The sequence below is a fragment of the Plasmodium gonderi genome (assembly GCF_002157705.1).
Source record: "Plasmodium gonderi DNA, contig: Chr12, whole genome shotgun sequence".
In the NCBI taxonomy this organism is placed as follows: Eukaryota; Apicomplexa; class Aconoidasida; order Haemosporida; family Plasmodiidae; genus Plasmodium; species Plasmodium gonderi.
In genome coordinates this window covers 39,301-63,352 of record NW_021628937.1, presented here as the reverse complement: position 1 = coordinate 63,352, position 24,052 = coordinate 39,301, and the positions used below count along the sequence as shown (strand labels likewise).

Genomic DNA, 24,052 nt, shown 5'->3' with positions numbered 1-24,052 from the left:
CTTATATTGTGACATAAACTAATCGGAATTCTAATATTTGAATTATTTTTTTAACCTTTTTCATTTTTTTATTTAATATACCTATATTCTTAAAGGATATGAATTAAAAAAAAACCCTTTGTGCATCGTTTTATGTATATATATATTTTTTTAATAATATTATATTTCATTTCTTAATACGGTAGGCATTATAGCTAATATGTTGTATACACAATCTGTACACTTTTTTGAATCATTAACAAATATGTTATTATAATGTAAATTTTTGAGGACTAAAATTGTTTTATTAGAGAAATATAATTATGAGTCCGAATATTGTATATATTCCTAAGACACATATACAGTTTTCTATGATTTAAATAATAAAAAAATTTAAGCTCATATAGTTATATTTATATATTTTTATAATTTTTTAGGTAATCCTAAAATTATTTTACATAAAATAGAATGATTGTATATATGTTCATATAATACACAACAAAAATATTATTATATATATAATATTTATTATTTCTCCTTAAAAACACATTACTTTGTTATTAAAGCGCATAACATGTATATAATTATTTAATGTGTTGTATTAAAAAAAAAAAATTATATTAATTTTAAAAAAGATGTAAATATATAAAATAAATATATTGAATTTAACACATTGAAAAATAATACAAATGTCTCTTTTTATAAAGAATATAAATTATTTATAATTAATATAATATACATAAATGGCTTTCAAAAAATTTAATTACATAAACTATAAAAACAAAAGTATTATACGATATTTTAAGTATAAAATAACGCATACATTATTATATATATTATATACATATGATATATATTGTAATTGTAAATTATATAATTATGTGATACATGTTAGTATATAATCATTCACACATATTTCTTTTAAAATAATATCATACAGAGGAACAAATAAAAAAAAGCATATGCATCATTATAAAAACCTATATCAAACTTTTCAAAAAAAAATAACAACGTTGAAAAATATGTATGAAAATATATATAATATTAATAGCTAAAAATTAAAATATATTTTTCCATATATTTGATATTTTTTATATTAAATTATATTCCCTAATATGGAAGCTAGAATTTATAAGAACAAAAAATAAATTATATATATATATATATATATATATATATATATATATTCAAACTAGTACCTTATATTAGCATTAAGTTCTTTAAAAATGTTTTTTATTATATAAACAACATTATAGGATATATATTTATATGATATATTTTATACTGCGCTTTAACAAACTGTATAATATATTTTTTTTATATAATACATTTTGGATTTAATTTTTTTTTTATTAAAATTATAGTTAATATTTTAATGCATTATTTGAATGGCATAATATTTTAAATCCTCTATAACTTATATACCACATTTATCCATAGCATTATTACTTTTTTTTGGTTGTTATTACAAATTAGAATATAACGTTTCTGTATATTGTCTTTATTTTCAAATCTTTGTATATATTTGCATATATATTTCATTGTTTTTTACAGTTCACATCATATATAATATAACATTATTTGTGATGATGGATAATATTGTATATTTGAATTATTCTAATATATACTATAATTATATTGGGTTATATTTTTTAATAATATCATAAAATCTTTTTTAAGCACCTTAAATATATCAATGCTTTTATTTTTCTTATTTTTTATAGTTTTCATCTATAATTTCATTCCCATTGTGTCAAAGTGCATTAGAGGAGAGTAAAAAAAAGATGTATGATGGGGAAAAAAATAAATGTCAGAAAGTTAACATAAATTATTTCACAACTTCTAATTCAAGCGATAGAAATATATGTCCAATATCTTTGTCTTATTTGGATCATATTAACCGTCATCGATATGATTTCACAAATGAAGAGGCTTGCTATTATCTGTATTATTGGATATATCAAGAACTTAAGTATAATTTTGAAACTGGCAAAATCAAAAAAATTTACGATGAGATTGTAGACCTGTATTCTGAAGACCCTAACAATGCTATTATATGTAAAACATATAACATTACTAGGGGTACTGAAGATAAAATAGACGACGTAAAATATCTGTATGAAATATCTAGATGTCTTAAAATTACAAAATATAATGATAAAACAAATGTAAACAGTGAATTCTGTAATACGTTATTAAATAAAATAAATGAATACAATGAAATGAATAGAAATATAGATAATGATCCAAAAACACAAGAAATAACACAACCCTATAGAAATGATATTCGATCAGCTATTATAATTCCAATTCTTGTGGCATTAATAATAACTCTATTGTTCTTTATTGCTTATAAGGTTAATTATTTTATTGTTTAAAATTATAGATCTATTATATCATAATTTTTCTAAATTAACCAAAATAAAATAATTTTGTTTCTAAAAGTTTTATATACAGTTATACATAATTTCTTTTAAATATACTAGTTTTATCCATTGTATTCGCGCTTCCTTTATCAAATAAAATATAAATTAAATAAGATACATAACACAGATGAAGAAAGAAATATGTTGGAAGAATCTGAACAATTGAGCATTATGGCATGTAATAATAGATATAATATGTTATATTGCACAGATTAATTTTGCATAAACGTACAAATAAAAAATAAAGATTTGTTTATACATTAAAAATTACTAATTTTATATGACACAATATTTAATAAGTTAATATATAAATTATATAATTATTTAATAAAATCCATAAATATATATATTAGTAAATTCCATATGATTGTGACTAAAAATAGGCATTGTAATAATGAAGAATATAACATTGCATTGACACATAAATTTAGAGTTCAGAATTATCGATATGATTTAAATTTTTATGTTTATTCTTATTCCTAACATCCTTGGTTTTAGGGATATGGTAATTGAGTTTTTTTCAGTAATTAATCCACTGGATTTAAGTAAGTTTAATGTTTTCATGTTTTCTAAACATTTGTGTTCAATAGATATGGTTCCAATATATAAATATATTTATATGTTTATTAATTCAAAATAAAATTTTTTATGCGCATTTGTGTATATGTGACAATTGTCATGTATAAATTATGTAGCATATTTAATGTTATGGGAAAATATAATCTTTATTGTAGATATATATATATGTATATATGTATTTAATATGAATTAGTGTTTCTTTACAGAAAAAAATTATTATATTTGTAGACATATTTTGCTGTATACATATTTTATTTTAATTTTTCCATTAGAAATATTATATTATTTTCATGCATGATTCTGTATATATAATAATTTGTTTTTTTGTCATTAAATATTATCAATTCATAATTATTTTAATCGTATTGTTTAATAAATGACAATTTTTATATTACAATAAATATATTTATTTGACTCAGTTTTGTTAAAAGGAGTATGTATACCCTTATACTTTTGTTAAATTTTTTTAATCTTTTTTGTTCAAAACACATAGAGAATTAAAATTATATGCCTGAGTATTGCAAATCGGAGAATATCTATTTCTGTTAGAATAAATAATATGATGCGTTGAATAACAAAATGAAATTCTTATAAGAAATTTTATAAACTGATGATTGATTTACATAATTAATATTTTTTTTAAAATTACTATAATATATGATCTAAATTATATATTTTATCTTAAATTTATGGTATATAAATATATAACCTAAAAATTTTTAAATGATAATTCGTAATAATTTCTACATTATTTATTATATTTTTTCACAAAATATTTGAATAAGAATTATGTGATAATATAAAGTACTTCGTATAATTGAGCATTTTAATATGATTTAATTTAAAAAAAATGTTAATATTTTACAATCCTAATAAGCATAAGTCTTTTATTCATTATTTTAATTATAAAAAGCATATAATTACATTACTTTATATATATAACATAAAATATTTAACACAATAATATAATAAACCATGATTAACGAAGAGTAATTATATTATTTATTTTATCAGTTGTGTAAACTAAAAGGAATTACTATAAAAACAATATATTCTTTATGATTGAAACAAAATTATATAATATAAGTTCTTCTTAGCATTTATATTTTTATAAAATCCATGAATTAATAAAATGTATTATTTATACATAAACATAATTATTCTTTAAAAATATATTTTATCATAATGTAGCATGCAATTATGTATGTTTTAAATAAAAAAAATAAAACTTAAATTTATTGTATAAAAAGAAAATATCGCGAATTAATATATAAAACTATGCAAACCATGTGGTAATGAAGTGTCCTAATTTATAAAGAATTGAGTACATATATAAATAATTAAATAACACTAATAAAAAATAATATTTGTACATATATTATATTTTAAAAAAGTTTAAAATGTATATTTATAGATAGTAGTATTATACAATGTAAAATAAAAAACACATATATTATTACAACATAAGTTATTATAACAAATATATAAAATTATATATTAATATATAATATTACTATATTATAAAAATATTTTGATTAGATATTTCAATATATTTCTAATTTTATGAATTTCCTTTAAACCCTTTATACCAGTTTTGTTAATTTGTTTCCTAATAATTATGCAATTAACGTATATAATTGCTAGAAATATGTATATAAATTATGTTTTTAATAGAAAAAAATACATTAAATCCTGTAAATAAATGTATTTATTATATTTGTTATATTCATTTACAATGATTATAATTTATTTTATTTAATATGCTATTTCCTAAATATTTTGTCTTCTATGGAAAATAATAAAATTGTTCGTACATAACATAATATAACAAAATTATATTTATTTAGGAATTCAAATTTAGCTTTTTTTCTTAATTAAATATACAATTTTCGAATATATGTTCCATGTGTTCTTATAGTATCATCCATATTTTTTATTTTTTTTTAGTATACACATGTAAATTCATTTGTGGAGTATAAACAGAAATTGGAAGTTTGTGATGAAAATTGCACTTCGTTAATGGATTCATACTGTAAACAAGTGGATAGTAAATTTCTTGAAATAAGTTATTTTTCTGAAAATTGTCCTAAAGCTATTTCTTTTTTAGAAGTTCAGGGAGTAGACAATATTGAAAGTCTAAGAAATATACGTTGTTTATATTTGTATTTTTGGATATTTTATGTACTTTATAAAGGAATAAACGAATATGACAAAATAAAAAAACTATTCGAAGGATTCCTGGAGGCTTATGCGAAATACGATAAATCTATTTGCGAATATTACAAGACAAATATAACGAGCGATTTATTAGAAAAACTGAAAGATATACATGATATGAATAGTAAGATTAAATCCATTAGTGAAGACAGTGAATCATGTAAAGTAGATAAATGCAAATGTGCCAAGGAGTGTTATGATATATATAGAAAGTACGAGGATATATGCAATTCAAACAGTGATAACAATTTTTGTGATGCATTAAACAATATTAAAGAACAGTATGGTCAATTAATGAAAACACAGAATTGTAATAATGGAGCACCAAAAATGTTACGTTCATTCCAAAAGAATAATATAACAGTACCTATTGTATCTACAATTCTTGTCATATTAGTAATACTTATATCCTTATTTATTTTATATAAGGTTAATTATTATATTATATATATATATTTCTTCTACTAAAATGTTTTCCTTCGTAACATAAAAAAAATTCTTAATATGATGTACTTTTATAAAATCTTATTTTTTATGAATTAGTTTACCCCATATAACTCATGCTTTAGACGAGTATTAAGAAGGGAAAAAAATAGATGGAATAATAGAGGTGAATATTATAATATGTTACAGTCTTACAAAAGTGTGAGTACTACTCCTAAGAAGAGTGGACACAATATTATATATCGTACAGTTTAATTTAAACATAATGTAAAAAAGAAGAGGAAAAATTTGTTTTATATCACCAAAATAGTATTAAACTAATAATATGAGAAAATTTTCCTTTAATATATTCAAATAAATATATAAAATCATTTATAAAAAAAAAGTATATATTAATTTCTAAAGGTAGAATGTTAAAATTTCAAAATAAATATGTTAACAACATTCTAAATGAAATTTATTTTTTCAATAATGAATGAATATAAACAGGATGGATAAATGTCATACATAATTCCTTTTAATATACAGTAGTTTACAAGAATGAGTAGGATTTAATTAATAAAATATACATGTATATAGTTCTGCAAATGTAAATTCATATTTTGCATTTTTAATGAATATAGTATATTCTTTTAATTTCTATTTATATTATGATATTATATAAAATAGTAATATTAACGCCTTAATTTTTCATTTATTATGCATGCATATTTATTATTCATTTTGAGTTATTTGTTTTTAATCATTCTCTAGATATGTTCTGGTATTATTAATTTTAAATTCTTACACATTTATTATATTAATTTATGAAATTTTACCACATGGAATTTTATTACTTTAAGAGGTAATGTATTTTTACATATAGGATGTTTGTTACATTTTTTTGATTCATTGTATATATTTGATTTATTACTATTTTTTTTTTTTTGATTTAATTATTATGAAGAATTATTATAATGTGTATATTAATTTTCTAAAAGCCCGAGTGCGAGTATAAACATTGTAATAAATATTATAAGGTACATATATTTTTCCATATAATAAATGCAAACATGCTATATATAAAAAATATGAGAATACGACGAAAAATATTTGAAATGCACAATGTTTTATAGTTATTGAATTTAAAATTTTTCGCTTTATTATTAAATATTTCATTAATATCAAATATTAATTTTCATATGAATTATCTAAATATTCAAAACAGTTATTGTTAACATTGTTTGTATATAATTAGGTTATTTTAATTATCTTATTTAAATAAGAAAAATGTTTCCGTTTCGCATAAATATTTGAGCACTGAATGACATTTTTTTTAATATTTTATTTTCTATATATAATAATAAATATTTTTAGAATTTTCTTATGTACCAAATCCTAAGCTTCATGATTTTCTTACAATATATATGCTTATACGTGTACCCATTGAAGCTGTAGTTAGATAATAATTCCTTACAAAAACAGTGGTTATTATAAAAATAATATGTGTAATATTTTTAAATTTTTAAATTATTTTATATGAAACATATGTCATGAATAGTATACTTTTATTTTAAAAAAGATTATATGATTGTATATAAAACATAAATATATATTCTATTATAAGAAATATATAAATTATAATTAATAATTCCAAGAACGTATTGGAAATTTAAGGAATATAATTTTTCCGCATATTATAAAAATAATATAATGCTTTATTTTGTTTATTCCTTAATTTTCCAATAAGTGTATAAAAAATTGTGTATTTCAATAAAAACAAATATGTGATTAATATGCTCAACATTTTGTAGAACGATTAAATTTAAAAAGAAATATAAAGTACACACAATATTTTTTATATTAGAAATCTGCTTGTGATTATTTTTGTTTTAATGTAATATGCTATATCAATATTTTCCCACTGAAAAAAAATTATGTATCTTCATTAAGTTATATTTTAAGTATATTTACAATATAAAAAGAATTAAATCTATTGTAAATCAAAATATTATTCATTTTTTTTATAACAATATAATTTATCTAGTTTTATATTATTAAAAAAAAAATCTAAATAAATTTTTTTACAAAAAATATTTATTATGCATCAGTGATATTTTATACATCATTCTAATGAATTACCTGAAAAAAAAGAAAAAAGAATCCACATATATTTAAAGAAAGCAAATTAACATATAAATGTAAAATCATAAATATTCATATAATTCCATAATCGCAATGAAAATATATATTTTAATAGTTTTTATTGTATCTATTAAAATTAGTGCATTAATTAAACTAGCTGAATTTCTATATATTTTGCAAAACTCATATTTTCACAATAACATTACATCAACAAAGTTTAATATGTATGTAATGCATTTCTTATGTTTATTAATATCATGTATGCGTTTTTCATAATATCCTAGTATCTTTTATTGACAATAATTTAAAGAATACTAAAAATTAGAAAAAAAAATAATACATTATAAAAAATTATTAAATTTAGTAGATAAATAAATAATCGTAATGCATCATTTGAAAATGTATACATATAATATTAATTTTATAATCTGAATATACAATACACATAAAATCCTCTTATATAAAAAAAAAAATAAGCTTATGTCCTTTTCATGTTACATTGTTTTTACACACAATTATAATATATGTAATATTGTTTATTAGTGTAAAAGCTTTAAAAATATATAAAAAAAGTATATAATAAGAAAAAATGATAGAACATTAAATTTCCATTTTAAAAATGTCTTAAAATTAAAAAAATTGTATGCATTTATTATCAGTAATAAAAAATTTCTTTTATTTTCCTATATAACTTAATTAATTTTTTAATATAAATATATAAAAATTATACATATAACAAAGAAAAAAATATATATAAATTTAATCCATAAATACTGGAATAATACTTGAATTCTAATCTCTATCTCTAGACCATGATACCTTAATTCATTTGTTGTACTTTCAAATATTTATGATTTTAATTATTCGCATTACAGACAATTATAACTTTTTATGAAATTTCTCATGACCTAAACATAAATATATTACATTACAAAATATTTGTAATACTTATCTTAGAATTATATATAAATAAATTATATATAATGTAAATTAATCGTAAATGTATCAAAACAAAATTTTTGCGCAAAAAATATGAAATTTTTTTTCCTGCATGATATATTTATTTATATAATGTGTGTATATATTTAAACATAATATATGTATACAGTATATCGCAATAATATAAAAACAATAATAATTGTATTTATGCTATTAAGAGTTAAAAATAATATAAATTATATTCTTTCTATGTATATTTATTCTATAGTGAAATTAAAATAATTAATTTTTACCTTAAAATAAATAATTTTATTTACATTTTACAATATATATAAGAATAGGAAATATATATTTACAATATATTAATAATAATATATTAACGCTTAATTCAAAAACATAAATATTATGCCATTCAAACATATTTAAATAAATTCATTTAAATATTTAGTTATTAAATTGTAGTTTCATATAAATTTATATATTTTTTTTCTGAATTAATAAACACATTAAATTTTTTTTTTTTTGTAAAATATATTATTATGCAAAATATAAGGATGATGATGATTTATATTTTATTCCTCATAAAATAATGCCTATTATATATTTACAATTTTTCTTAGATATAAATATATGAAATAAATACTTATTCATTTATATATGCAACTATAATGTAATCGACTATTACATTATAGTTCGTTGGAAAATTTTTATTGAACACTTTCTTCTAGTTCTTTTTATAAATTATTGAGTGCATCAGAAAAAACATGATTTTATTAATAGCAGGAAAATTTACATGCATCATTAAAAAAATATAATGCTATTGAGCCTTAACTAGGCAAACTTTTAAAAGCCATGTTACTTGCGTGAACTCATGACATTCAGAAATTTGAAAAAATAGATGTATGATAATTTTTATTATTGGTTAGGCTATTTTGTACTTAACAAAAAAAACGAATTTCTTTACTTCAATTCAATTTTCTATGCCTTCTAATTGGTACTATCTAAAATCGGAACATTTCCTAGATGTAATAATCCTTTTCGTTCTGCAGAAACCAAAGATTTTATAAATATGAAAAAAATCTATGATTATTATTCGGACAAAAAATATATTAATTAATTTTTTATAAGTACAAATAGCTTTTGTTTAGATGGACTGGAAACATATTTCCAAGATATTAACACATTATCATAATTCAATAAAAAACACAAGCTTTTCCGAATATAAAAAAAAATACTGTAACTCGCATAAAATGTTACTCACGATGACAGAGAAAGTCAAAATTGGAGTCCAATAAATTTTATATAAATTAAGAATTTATACATGTCTTAACACGTTATTGCCTTGTTACCTTCTAAACAAATTGTGTACTACTACAATTTATTGGCACTGAGCAAACATCATTTGAAAATATGAACAAAATTCTCATTCATTTTATTAGTATATAAATTATGCTACCTATTTTATATAATGTAAATAGAAAAAGGAAAATTAATGTAAATATTGTGTGCATTTTCTTAGTTCATACTATAATAATAAATACAATGAAAAAATAAAATTATAATAAATATCCACATAATAATTTATTTATTAGTTTACTCCAGCTAGTGTAATGTTATAAAAATTTTTTAAAAAAAATGGGAATTTTCGAATGTTACAAAGGACTATGATAATCATGAATTAGCAGAGCACCATTTGGAACCTCCTGAATCCAATTCTTTACAAATATATTTAAGGTATCACATCCTTCATCAAAATGTTTCATAATATATAATATTATGAGATATAAAACGTAATTAATAGTATTATTTAAATAATTCCTTATAATTAATTTCATTAAAGTGAAGGTTATGTAAAAAATAACTTGAAAAATGAATGTTAAAATACCATAGCTATTTTCGCTGTATGATGATGCTTATAAAAATTAAATTAATAAGAATTTTAATTTTATTTAATAAGTTACCTTTTTTAATATAAAAAAATCAATTAATAATATAACATTTTTTTTTTGGATTTTTAATTTTAATGAAAGCACATGTATATCTTTCCGTTGTATTCGATCGGTAAACAAATAATCGTTAGGCATGGACAAACAAGATAAACTTACTTTAAAAATTATAAACATATTACCTTTATCAAAAATATTAATTTTGTTTAAAAATGTTCATTAAATTAATGAATTAATTTTACATTCATTTTACAAGAAAGAATATAAACATTTATTACATCCCTTTAATATAGTAGTTAATACAAAATGGATACTCAATTTTGTTTCTCCCTTATTATTTTAAAATATAAAGAAGAAATATATTATATATGCATATTTTATATTCAGATAATTAAATCTAATAATTTGTCAAATTTAATGTTGCCATTGTTTCTGTTAATATGGAAAAAATGATATACAACTTTTTTAGATACTCATAGTAATAAGATTTATAAAGCACAGGCCTCAAGTATATACATATATTCCTTTAAATTAAAATTTTTTTAAAAAATCACATTAATATATACATTAATAAATATCATTTACATGTATATATTAATAATATACTATGTAATGCCTATGTAAAGCTAAAAAACATTATCCACCCTATAAAAATTATAGAAAATTGTAAATATATTAATAATTTAAGTAAATAATAAAAGTAATAAAATATAATTTCTATATATTTAATAAACAACAACAGTAGTCATATATATGTTTATTCAATTGTTTATTATTATAATTTAAGTGAATTATATATGATTTGCATCCTTTTTAGAATAATTTTAATTATACAACGTATAACATTAATATAAAATAAAATTAATAATCATTATTAGAAATAAAAACTCGAACTGTAATAAATGTTGGTTTTATGGGACAATATATATAATTATGATATAAAGTAAAATATTAGTCACTTATAAAAAAATTTTTATAAATATATATTCATATAATATATCAATATTTTAGTAAGGACAATAGTAAGTTATCAATTTTTACTTATATTTATAATGAATATTATTTAATGTAAACTTATTTTTTTAATTCTGCATGCATTTTCTTTTTAGAAAAGTAAACATTGATATTAGAATACATTTAATGCAATAATAGATAAGGATAGAAATGATTAATATAAAAAATTCATAATTTTTAGTTCGACATATACAATAATATTAATTTAATACTCCCTTGACAGTTATAATTATATAACCATCTAATAAATATTTTGTGATATAAAATGTTTAATTTTTTCCTATTTCCACATTTATGAGAAGGTTGAAAAATATTGCAACTATAAAAAATATTTTAATTAATACGTCTTTTACATTAATATAATCCTACATTTCACCCATATTTAATATATATTAAACGTTATCATAATTCCCATAATATAATTTTTTATTTAATTATAGAATGTATATTTCTCAAAACATTTGCAATACAAGGAACAAAAATATTTATATATTTATAAGTGCAATTTGTATATATGTATTATTTATCATATGTTATTTTCATTAATTTACAACTAATTCAGCTTTTGTAAACTGAAAATCTTTTAATATAGAATTCACATTTTGTTCCTTTCCCAAATATATCATATAGGTATAAATTTTTTTAGTATAGACGTGATTTTCACATTTATACATTTTTAATATTACAGAATTAATAACAGAAAACAATTAAACATGAACAATAATATCCATAAATAATAAAAAATAAATGTATAAAAATAATTTTATATTATTTTCACGGATTTTACAATAAGAATAATAATAGAACAACGCCTTTATTCCTCTTCAGTTAAATTTAATAATAGAATGTATATTAATAAATACATAACACCAACGAAGTTTAGGATATTATTTTAATTTATAAATATATGAAATTAAATGTTTAACAATCCACATTTTAATAAATATATACACACACATTCACACAGTAAAAACTATGAATTATATTTCATAAGTAAGAATACGCAAAAATATTCACTATCAGGAATGCCGAATTATACAATCAGATATCATAAAGCACAGAAAAATAATATAGAACATTCAATGTTACATAACTATCATCTATGTATTAATATCAAATTTATTATAAACAACTTTAATGACATTAATGAAATTAATATTATGAAAAAAAATATGTTCTTAATTATCCATAATATAAATAACTGTATGAATAATAATTATATTAATTAAAAATATTATTACAAATAATTACAAAAACCTTTATATACAATTTATATTTTCTTGCTTATAAAAAAACATGAATAGAATTCTTTGAAAACACAAAAAATATCATTAATAAATATATAAACACTGAAAAAAAAGTAATAAAAAATTGATCATAATTTTTCTATAATTTATAATAAGTGTATATAACGACGCTTTTATCATTATATTCATCAAATTTATAACAAATGTTTGAACTCACACTTTTTCCATATTGTTCTTGTAATATCACAATTATATAGTAAATATTCATATAAAAAATTAGCGAATATAATATATATTCATAGATTTTTATCATATAATATAAATTCCTGATATTCAAATTTACTACATAATAATAAGTACAATAATAAAGATAACAAGCTATTTATATTCCAAAAAAATTGGACATTAAAATATTATTAATAAATAATAAGACATAATAATAAACCCACTCATTGAAAAATAAATCTAATACAAAACCAGTATGAATTTTGGAATTATCCTTTGTGTAATTACATCTATATGATTAAGCGTATTTATGGAAAAAAAATATTGTAGTTTTTAAAACAACACTTATTTATATATAAATATATTGATTCCAAATTTATTATCGTATTACAAAAAAAAAAAAAAAAAAAAATATATATTTACCCTGTCTTAGAAGGATAATTCTGTACAGCAATACTTATCATGTTACAGATATATGTAACAAAAATATTCCTTTGTATGCCCTAATGAGAACTAATATATATTACTGTACCTTATATTAAAACTTCTCGGTGAATCTAAATCTTGTGGAATCAAATAATCTTCTATTATATTTCTATCATTTATAATATTACGTTACCCTTTATATTTTCCTAGTAAGGACTTTTTTAACCAATACCCAAGTGGAGTGAACTAATGAAAATATGATATAAGCAAAACACATTTTATGTATAATATTTCCATACATATTTAAAAATTTATATAATTTAATCTAGAACATATTTATTTTTTATTCACATTAATAATTACTTTGTAAAGAATAATAGATAAAACTGTAATCCCTACAAATAAAGGAGCAATGACTGTGCTCCTTGAAGTATCTAAAGGATTATTTGAAATTATATATTCTAAATTTTGTCTAATTGGAAGCAAATAATCCTCTTGTTTCATATTATGTTTTATGGAATTTAGTTGTTCCTCTTCTAGTTTTGCAGTAGTAGCGTCATCTTGAACTTCACTACATGACAATGTAGATATTTCAAACCTGTCATTCCTAATAAAAAACTCATTAAAACCACTGCAAAATGAATGCCGTATACCAGTTCTTGGGCACTTCTTCATTAACTTTTCATATACTAAGGCATATTTATCAAGATGAGCCTTATATTCATGATTACAGAACAATTCATGATTCTTTAAATCTTTTTGTATTTGATCATAATCTTTTGAATAATCAAATAATGTCTTCATATCCATAAAATTTTGTTCTTCTATATTATATTTTTCATTATTATTATAATTACATTTTCTCAGTTCTAGAACATTTTCTAGTGTAAATTTGAGTGTATTCATAAATGCGTAAAAGAAATTATTGTTTTTAAAACTATTATATGCTACATCACCTAACTAAAAGTACAGGTAATCACAGTCATCTTTATTAAATTTGTTTACTTTATTTTCATTGTATACATAACATAAGATTCTTTCTATTTTGTCATAAACTTTATGAAGATTCGGATAAACATTTGTAACACGCTTTATATTAGATATTAATTCAGATTTATCACAATTCCTTACTGCATTATCAAAATAATAATATTTCGATTTTGTAGGTAACCTGTTAAGATCATCAATCTACGAATTCATAAGAAAAGTTAATATATACATACTTATAAAAAAACTAAAATAATTATATTAAGAAGAAATGTGATATTTTAATATAAACGGTATTTAATATTGTATGAAAAACGCACCCCTAGAATGCGACGCATAATTAACAAATGTCAAAACGTGATATGCAAAAAAAATAAAAGAGGCGCACATTTAAATATGTGTTAATTAATATATTTTTAATGAATTAATAAAATTCATATGCGTATATATAGTGCTTTTTGGGATTAGAAACTTGTGTTTAAACTTTTTTCTCTTATTGTAAAACATCATGTTATGTGATTTCTTTCTTACTATCTTTTATGCAATATGGTTAAATATTTTTTATAGCAGATATTATATAAATTTATATATTCCATGTTATTTATAATATTAATATGAAATTATGTATTTGTTAATAATATATATTATATTATAGTGCATATCACAGCTATTATATATATCCTCTATTCATAATATATATAAAGCAAAAAGTCATAGACACTATTAATTAAATTATATGTCATAGTACTTTTTATTTTATACAAAATGTTATAATTTGGGTTTTATTTGTATAACTAATATGAATATGGATATATTTCAATACTTTAATTAAATAGGTATCATTATTTTTTTGGCAATATAAATTTAATAGGCATCTTAAATATTCTTTTTTGGAATTCATTGGTTCTCCATTTCCATATTATATTTAAGTACTATATATTTATTATTTGTATCAATAAAAATATTTTAACACTTTACATGAAATAATTTACATGTTATTTTTATTTATATATTTCATCACATTTTGATTATTGACATACATGTGAATTTTGTATATTACATGTTATTTTCTTTTGGTATTGACAGAATTCATAAAACATTTTATATACTTTATTTTTCTTGTTAGAAAAAATATATATTTATCGTTAAAAATTTACAAAAAAAAAATTTTTATATATAGAGTTATTACTTCGTGAAAAGCATAACTATGTTATTTTACAAATATATTCATATTTATGAGAACTTATGTATATACAATAAAATATTATTTTTAAATATTACTTATAATTATTCTATAATTAAAAATACATAGAGTTTAATTAGCACGAACATTTATATGTGAAATATTGTATATATTTTTGCATGTTTTTATTAAACGGTATTATAGTTATAATAAATTTAACTTAATTATACATAAGATGAATATTATCCTCATTAGTTACAGCAACTTTTAACCTATATAACAAAACCATTTGTAGATATAGCTATGCATGAATTTTGTAATTTTCTTAAAATTCTTGTATTTTTTTATAAACTTATTAAAATTTTTTTTTCTATTGTTAATGGTTTTATATATCCAACAATTGATGGCGCATAAATGTACATATTAATTCAATATAATACAATATTTTATTACAAGAAAATCTTATATGTGATGAATATATTTTATCTTGTGTATAGCAATAGAAAAAAAATATAATTAAATATTGGAAAAAATATGTCTACATATGAACGTATTCTACTTTAACTTTTTTCAAATGCAATTATAACAACTCTGAAAAAAGGTAAATTAGAAATGACATATTAAAAACTTATGTACAAATTGTTTAGAAAATGTAACAATTAGTAATACATGAAAAAAAATAATATATAAGAATATAGAATATTGTTTATAACTGTTCATATGTTGCATACATTTTATGCTTTTATTATAAAATCTATAAACAAATAGAAATATGGTTCTACATTTATGAAAACATTGTTTTTTTTCTTATATTAATTTTAAATTGCAAAAATTATTTTATGTTTCTTAATGCTCTGTGAGCACAATTGTGTTTTTCTTTATAAATATTTACAAGTTGAGAATTGCTAAGAAAAAAAAATTTTAACGTATTTTTCCCAATAAGTTAAATTATTTATATATATTTTTTTTATATGATTTGTTTACTAACAAAATAGTGTAATAAAAATAGAAATAAATACAAAATAATGAATATTACAAGTTTTCCTTTTATGGCCTAATTAAGTCGAAAACAAAATTTGCGTTCAAATATATATATTCCGTCTTCTGTTATTAATTCCTTAAGATCTTTAAACTTCTATATTCCTTATTTCTGTTAATCTCCTCTTGTAACAACATGGAAAACTCATTGAAAATTCCCAATAGTACGTATTGTATAAAATAATTTTTAATGTATTATAGCTTAGTTGAATGATTAATAAAATTAAATCATAGCCAAAAAAAAATCCATGTATATATATTATGTAAAATAATCTAGAAATATTAATTATCTGATCTGTATTATAGGTTAGAAAAGGATTAATAAATTAAACATAATCCATAATATTCATATGAATGTCTATATTCAGGAGTTTAGAAGCATGGAACAAATTGATATATTTGTTGTATTGTACAATAAAGTTTTACATACATAATTATATATATCTATATACTAGTAAGATTGTTTTTTATATATACGGATATTGATTTAATTTAACAAGTCATAACATATTAAAGTGTGACAACATTTCATAAATAACAATTTTCTTTAAATATGTAAGGGATAATATTATGAGAATACGTACATCACTTAATTATATATTATATTTATTAGTTACTCCAGTTACACGATAAAATATATAACGAATAAACGATGGAATATATATTGTAAGTGATTAGCTAAATGGTATCTTACTATAGGATTTATAATAAAAAACATGGCTTTTGAAAAGAAATATAGTTTTGAGGTTCAGATTAAGGATATTTTGTTATTTATAAAAAGAATTTTTCTTTTTTAACACTTTCTTATTTACATTAATCATTTTCGCTTGTTTTTTTAAAACGTATGTTCAATATATACTACATACATATATGAACACAGAGTATCCATTATATTATGATAAAATTAATCATAAATGGTAATAAATTTAATATACCCTTATATATTATAATTATTATTGCGCGTTTATGAAATAAGAATTTTGCGTATACTCTTTATGTGGAAAATATATTTCATTGGTGTATATTTTTATTTATTGTGCTTTATACAAAATAGTTACTGATCATATTCATATTTTATGTAATTTTTATGATTTATTTCTATTTGTATATGTTTAAGTATGTATGCATTTATTAAGAATCCTAATCCTCATCAAAACAAACATCTATAATTTTTTTCTTACAGTCCCCATGAAATGCACCACTACCATCAAATACTTCATCTAGAGAATCATCAACTATCTTTTCCTCATCATTTCAATTAAATACAACTAATGCAATACCATAACAAACAGATAACCCCAAAATAGTTTTTACTGCATATAAAACCCTTGTTCTTTCCACTCCTTGTTTATAATGATATCCATTGTAATACTTAGTACTATTGTTACCACAATTTAAGTCCATCTAATCCGAATGATTTTATTCATTAGATAATTCTTTAACTCCTTTTCTATATAATTTCCTTTTTTTTTATTCTATATCACCTAGCAATTTATATTGACCATCAGATGAATTGTCAATAACAGTTATAATTAACATATTATATACTTTTTTTTCTAATTTATTAATTCTATTTTAAGAATTATTTTTTAAACTTGATATTCTGTTTAATTGATATTCTAAGATCTTAACTATATTATCCGAAACATCCATAAAATATTTTGCAGAGTTATAATTATTTACATGCTCCTTGGAGAATGATGCAAATAATGTATTCATCTAATTTTTTATGTTTTAATTCAATCAAAGGCCTTAGTAACTTTCGATAACTTAGTTTTTGCTTTTGTGTTCTTATTCGTTATATCAATTAATACTTCTTTTATTTTATGGACGTCTTTAGTATTTTGGATGCTTGCAATTTTCAAGCATTCTATATTTGTATGTATATAATAATGTTGAATATTTTTTAAAAGTAAATTTATTTCTTTCCAAAATTAACAGTATACTCTTTAGCATAATTATATTTGTAAATATATATATATTCCAAAAATTATATAATTATGATAAAGCTTTAAATCTAAACCCTATAAAAACATCATCAATTCTAGTTATTGTCCTATATATTGCATTATAAATTTATTTATTAAACTTGTTTTATTATTCATACATAAATATTATCTATATAGTATTTTGTGAAACACATAGCATCAACAAAAATAATATATTTCGAATATACGATGAATGTATCATTAATGAAGATATTTACAAATATAATCTATTTTTATTATATAAACTATTTTATGTAACAATATTACATTAATATGTAAGAAAATTAGTTCCTCACAGATTGGTAATATATATTATTTATTCTAGGTGCGCTATGTGTATTTTCAATCATAGATCTTGCATTTTCTTCGTATTCTAGCTCTTCGTTGAAATTATCTCTGAGCCTTTTTTTATTTATGCCTCTATATGAAAATTTAGTTCCAAGAGGTGTATACTATTAAACAAATATTTATATGTAATTTTTTTTATATTTTATGAAACTTTTAGTATCATAAGACTAAATAAGATTTATTTGGTTTAATAAATTAAAAGAAACATATAAATATATGGAAACGCTTACATACTTTCTTAAATAAAAATAGAATTAGGAGTGTTCCAAAAAAGGAAAGACATACAGAAATTGGAACAGCATACTCTAACGAAGAACAGCAATGATTTTGCACTTGACGTGAGAATGTAACATCCTGGATTCCCTCAAAGAATGAATTTCCATTAGCAATAGGTTGGGCAAAGTAGGAACGTAAATAAGAAACATTTCCTACATCTCCATTAGATTTACATTTTTCATAATATGTTTTTACTGTTTTGCATGTATTGAATAATGAACATTTAGTTGGTGGAAATGGTCGAACACATTTATAATCTTTAGGAACATGCTTATAACATATAGGATTCAATACATTTGGTAGCTCAAGATGTCCTCTGAATAAATTATATCTTTCACACCATTTATTTAAACTCTCTATATTGTTTACACTCTTTCCATTATTTTTATAATGAGATTCCAGTTCATTCCATAATGGTTCAATCGTTTTATCCCACAAATGAACATTTCCTTTACAATGAAGTGCATGCGTGAAATAACTCTTTTTATTATCGAGCCATTTATTTAACGATTCACAAGCATAATTATTTTGCCATTTTCCATTTTCACTAAAATATTTTTGAGCTTCATCGTAATTTGCTATCAGGTGTATAGCAATATGTCTTAAAATAGGATCATGAATTGCATCAATTTTATTCCTGAAATTAGATGTCTTATATTGATTAAAATAGTAGTAGTAGCGAATATCATTAAAGATCCAATTAAAATAAGCATAACATTCTTTTTGCTGTATATAAAAATAAATAATAATGTATAATATACGAGTTTATATATATAATAAATGCAATACTACACTGAATTAAAAAACAATATATTATATTCTTATTATGATACAAATTATTGTTAGATATTATCAAGTATAAATTACACTTTGATATCTCTCGAGGCACAAATCCCCTAATTTTGCCATTTTATATATATTTAATTATATTTTCAATAAAAAATTCATACAAAATATATATCACGATATAATGTGTTATATAATATTGGAAAAACATATACGTAATATATTTTTCATATATTATGTAATAGAATATATAATAATTTAAGAGATTTAATTTTTAAATATAAAATATAAAAAAATTCTTCATACTTAGAGAATATATTAAAATAATTATTTATATATTTAATTTTTTTATTTTTCTTAAATAATATTAATCCTGAATAACTATATTCCTTTTTATCTTCATATTCCTGTATTTTGAATTACGTTACCCTGCTTATTATTGCACTGCGTTAGGTTTAATAATACAAGCATAATAAAAATATATATAACTACCATTTTAGCATATATATTTCCTTTAATATATCATAGAATATGTAAACAAAAATGAGTTCATGAAAATATTAATTTTTTTTATATTATGAATTCCAATGCGTAATTCAATTTATATCCATGATGTTATAAATTAGCTATTATTATATAGTTTTATATTAAATCATTCAAAAATACAATTGAAAAAAAATTTTCTATCATATAATATACTGTATTCATAAAAATTTTATTGAAATTTTATTTAAATAGAGGTAACGAAAATTATATTTATGTATTATAGATTAATATAATATTTATATAAATAATAATGTACATTCTATGAAATCATGTATATGAGAAAAAAATACTATTCATAATAAAAAATTAAACAAAATTATTGTCAATTTTTATATTTATTTAAGTAATTTTATTTATAAATATTAATTTATATAGATATGGTATATTCATTTAGAGAATTTGCATATACAATTATGATTATAATTCTGGAATTATTTTATTAAAGGGATCATGAATTCTAATATATAAACATTATATTTTTCTTACTAAGTATCCTTTATATAAATTATATATATACTAATGGATTTATAGGTATTAGATATTTATTAATTTATACATTTATTTTCCTTACGATTTTTTTAAAATGAAGGAATATAATGAGAAATGCGATGAACGTTATGCGAAAGTAATTTTGTATTTATTATAAAATGAATTGCATATATAATTCTATAATATATGAATATAATAATTATATTTTAAATGTATAATCATTTTACCTCCCTTGTGTAATAATATATCTTTAATTTTTTTCATTTATCTTTTTAATATTCAGAAAAAATTATGTCATACCTACTTTTACAAAGAATTTAATTCATATCCCAGTGTACTTCACATAAAACATAAAGATTATTTAGAACGTATAAGAAAATTTCATGATCCAATTTTAAAATATGTTGCTTTATATTTATATCACAATTATGTAATTGCCAAGGAATATTTTGTAGAGAATTCAAATAATAATAATGCTGCTTGTGGTGTTTTGAATAGATGGTTAGATCAACAAAAAAATTTGTACACTAACTTTAGAATGTGTTATTATAATACACGTTGGTGGGATATACATATTGAACCATTATGGGAAGAGCTAGAACGATATTACCCTGGAAATACATGTAAAAGAAAGTATTCATACTATTCTCAAGGAGCAACTCATAACGAGCCTAATGCAAAAGATGATAGACTTTATCAGCAAATGCCAGAGGAATTTGTGTGTTATAATGAAAATGTTGATACGCAAAGCCAGCAGGAAAATGATAATACTTCTATTAAAGAAAACTGCGCTAAACTAAGTATATTATTTGACTTATGTGAAAAGCATTATTTATTTAACCAAAATTCACAAACGTCTGCCAATCCGGATAATATTTATTGCAAAAATGGGCCTCCTTATGAAAATATTTACTATACATCAATGTTAAAAGCTGAAAAATTGTGTTTTTGCGTTTCATTATTAAATAAAATTGCTCTTCCAATAATTGTAACAGTTTTAGGAACTATCTTTCTTGCTTTTTTTTTTAATGAAGTAATAAAAACTTGTTAACACTTTTATACGGAAATTCTAAATAAATAATTAAAAATAAATTAATAATACAACAGTAAAACACTATGTATATAATGTATAAATTCGTATATATAATTTTATTACTTAATAGTTTACGCCTATAGGATCTATATTTCGTAATAGTTCTAAAAATAAAATTAGATTGCGTGAGCAGTTTAACGAGGAAGCAGAATATAAAGTATATAAAACATATAAGAATAATAATCAAAATAGGGATACGGAAAAAAATATTATATATTACCAATCCATGAATGTGTAGATATGTGCCTTAATAAAAAATACGATGTATTTATTAGGAAGTTTAAATTGGGACAATATATAGGTATAGGAGGATATAGTATAAATGATGATTCATACTGTACATTTAACTTTAATTTTATATAAAATAATATTGATTTATAACAATACGTTTATATAATAATATATTGGTTTAGATATGTAAAATACATAAATTTTAACAAGATTTAAATTCATATACTACCAGATAGGACTGGGTAATATACCTTTATATCTATAATAAAAAGCGTAGTTTATTCATGAATTATTATTTCTACCTCGCGGAAAAAAAAAATACGAAATTAGAAATTAATAAATTTGTATTATATAAGATTGTTTTAACATTTTACACTTTATTATACAATGATATATCTTTAAAATTCTGTACTTTCAGTTCAATAAGTGTTATTTGCGTATTAATAATTTTTATTTTCAGATTTAATTAAATCATATAATATTAATAAAATAAATTTTATACATATCATTGAATTATTCTAAAAAATATAGCGTATAACTTAGAAAAGATGTATGCTGTGTAAATTAATATATATATTACATACATCATTCTATATCATGCTTACGCACATATATATAAAAGTAATATGTTTTTGTATTATATAAATTTATATAAAGAACATTACAATAACAGAATTTTCACACACATATATATGTATTAAACTTAAAAAACCTATTATAAATTATATGTTAGGATTATTCTACATATAAATGTATAATAAACTATTATGAATCATTACTAATTATATATACGATTAATATTATACTTACGTGTTACTTATGTACTAATAATTTAATAGGTAGAATAATTATTTTATTAGTTCGTAATTAATGAATAAATCACATTTCAGTTCATTTTATATTCGTAATTCCTTCATAGTATGCTAAAATTAAATGCATGTGAAAAAATATTTCATTGTTATAAATGAGTATATTATAGGCAGATTAAATATATGCTATATTCTTAAGGATAATCTTATAATTTTATAACAAAGCATCATATTATGTTTTCATAGTTAGAATACATAAATTCATATATAAAATATGATATCTTTTATTTATCATTTTTTGAATATTAAAGTAAATAAATAATAGAGTTGCTTGAGAATAAATTAATATAAATTAATAATTAAACCATTTACTTAAGAAATATAATATGTTTTAAATTACTAGACTATATTCTACAATGATTCTAAGGAGGTGTATTTTTACTGTTATTATTTAAAACAGACATTATAATGTATTATTAAGTGTATATTTAGGAACTTTATTCAGGGTCTATAATATATATAAAATGTGATCCTATTTAATTTAAAAAGAAAATACATACAAACGCGAAGTCAAACATTTCCCATTTTATCTCGTAAAAATTGTAAATAAAATTACATGTCCTTTAAAAAATTAAAAATGTCCATAATTTTATATAATTCAATACTCAATATTTATATCTTTTAAATATAAAATATTTTAATATTACACATA

General features: G+C 19.8%; 5 protein-coding genes across 5 annotated transcripts; 3 read left to right on the top strand and 2 right to left on the bottom strand.

Annotated features, from left to right (window-relative positions):
• Positions 1-1,565: 1,565 nt before the first annotated feature.
• PGO_120080 (variable surface protein) lies at positions 1,566-2,621 on the top strand (the record flags this gene model as incomplete). The annotated part of the gene is made up of 3 exons (XM_028688805.1): positions 1,566-1,580; positions 1,704-2,336; positions 2,466-2,621. The coding sequence occupies 3 exons, from the start codon at positions 1,566-1,568 to the stop codon at positions 2,619-2,621; spliced, it is 804 nt and encodes a 267-aa protein (XP_028544606.1).
• A 1,981-nt stretch (positions 2,622-4,602) lies between these two features.
• PGO_120070 (variable surface protein) lies at positions 4,603-5,900 on the top strand (the record flags this gene model as incomplete). The annotated part of the gene is made up of 3 exons (XM_028688804.1): positions 4,603-4,647; positions 4,932-5,630; positions 5,745-5,900. The coding sequence occupies 3 exons, from the start codon at positions 4,603-4,605 to the stop codon at positions 5,898-5,900; spliced, it is 900 nt and encodes a 299-aa protein (XP_028544605.1).
• A 7,855-nt stretch (positions 5,901-13,755) lies between these two features.
• PGO_120060 (variable surface protein) lies at positions 13,756-14,891 on the bottom strand (the record flags this gene model as incomplete). Its single annotated transcript, XM_028688803.1, has 3 exons — positions 13,756-13,812; positions 13,930-14,526; positions 14,874-14,891. The coding sequence occupies 3 exons, from the start codon at positions 14,889-14,891 to the stop codon at positions 13,756-13,758; spliced, it is 672 nt and encodes a 223-aa protein (XP_028544604.1).
• A 4,155-nt stretch (positions 14,892-19,046) lies between these two features.
• On the bottom strand, positions 19,047-20,295 carry PGO_120050 (variable surface protein; the record flags this gene model as incomplete). The annotated part of the gene is made up of 3 exons (XM_028688802.1): positions 19,047-19,214; positions 19,345-20,112; positions 20,254-20,295. The coding sequence occupies 3 exons, from the start codon at positions 20,293-20,295 to the stop codon at positions 19,047-19,049; spliced, it is 978 nt and encodes a 325-aa protein (XP_028544603.1).
• A 1,006-nt stretch (positions 20,296-21,301) lies between these two features.
• Positions 21,302-22,538, top strand: PGO_120040 (variable surface protein; the record flags this gene model as incomplete). The annotated part of the gene is made up of 3 exons (XM_028688801.1): positions 21,302-21,343; positions 21,491-22,240; positions 22,371-22,538. 3 exons carry the CDS (start codon positions 21,302-21,304, stop codon positions 22,536-22,538), a joined length of 960 nt encoding a protein of 319 aa, XP_028544602.1.
• Positions 22,539-24,052: the final 1,514 nt, after the last annotated feature.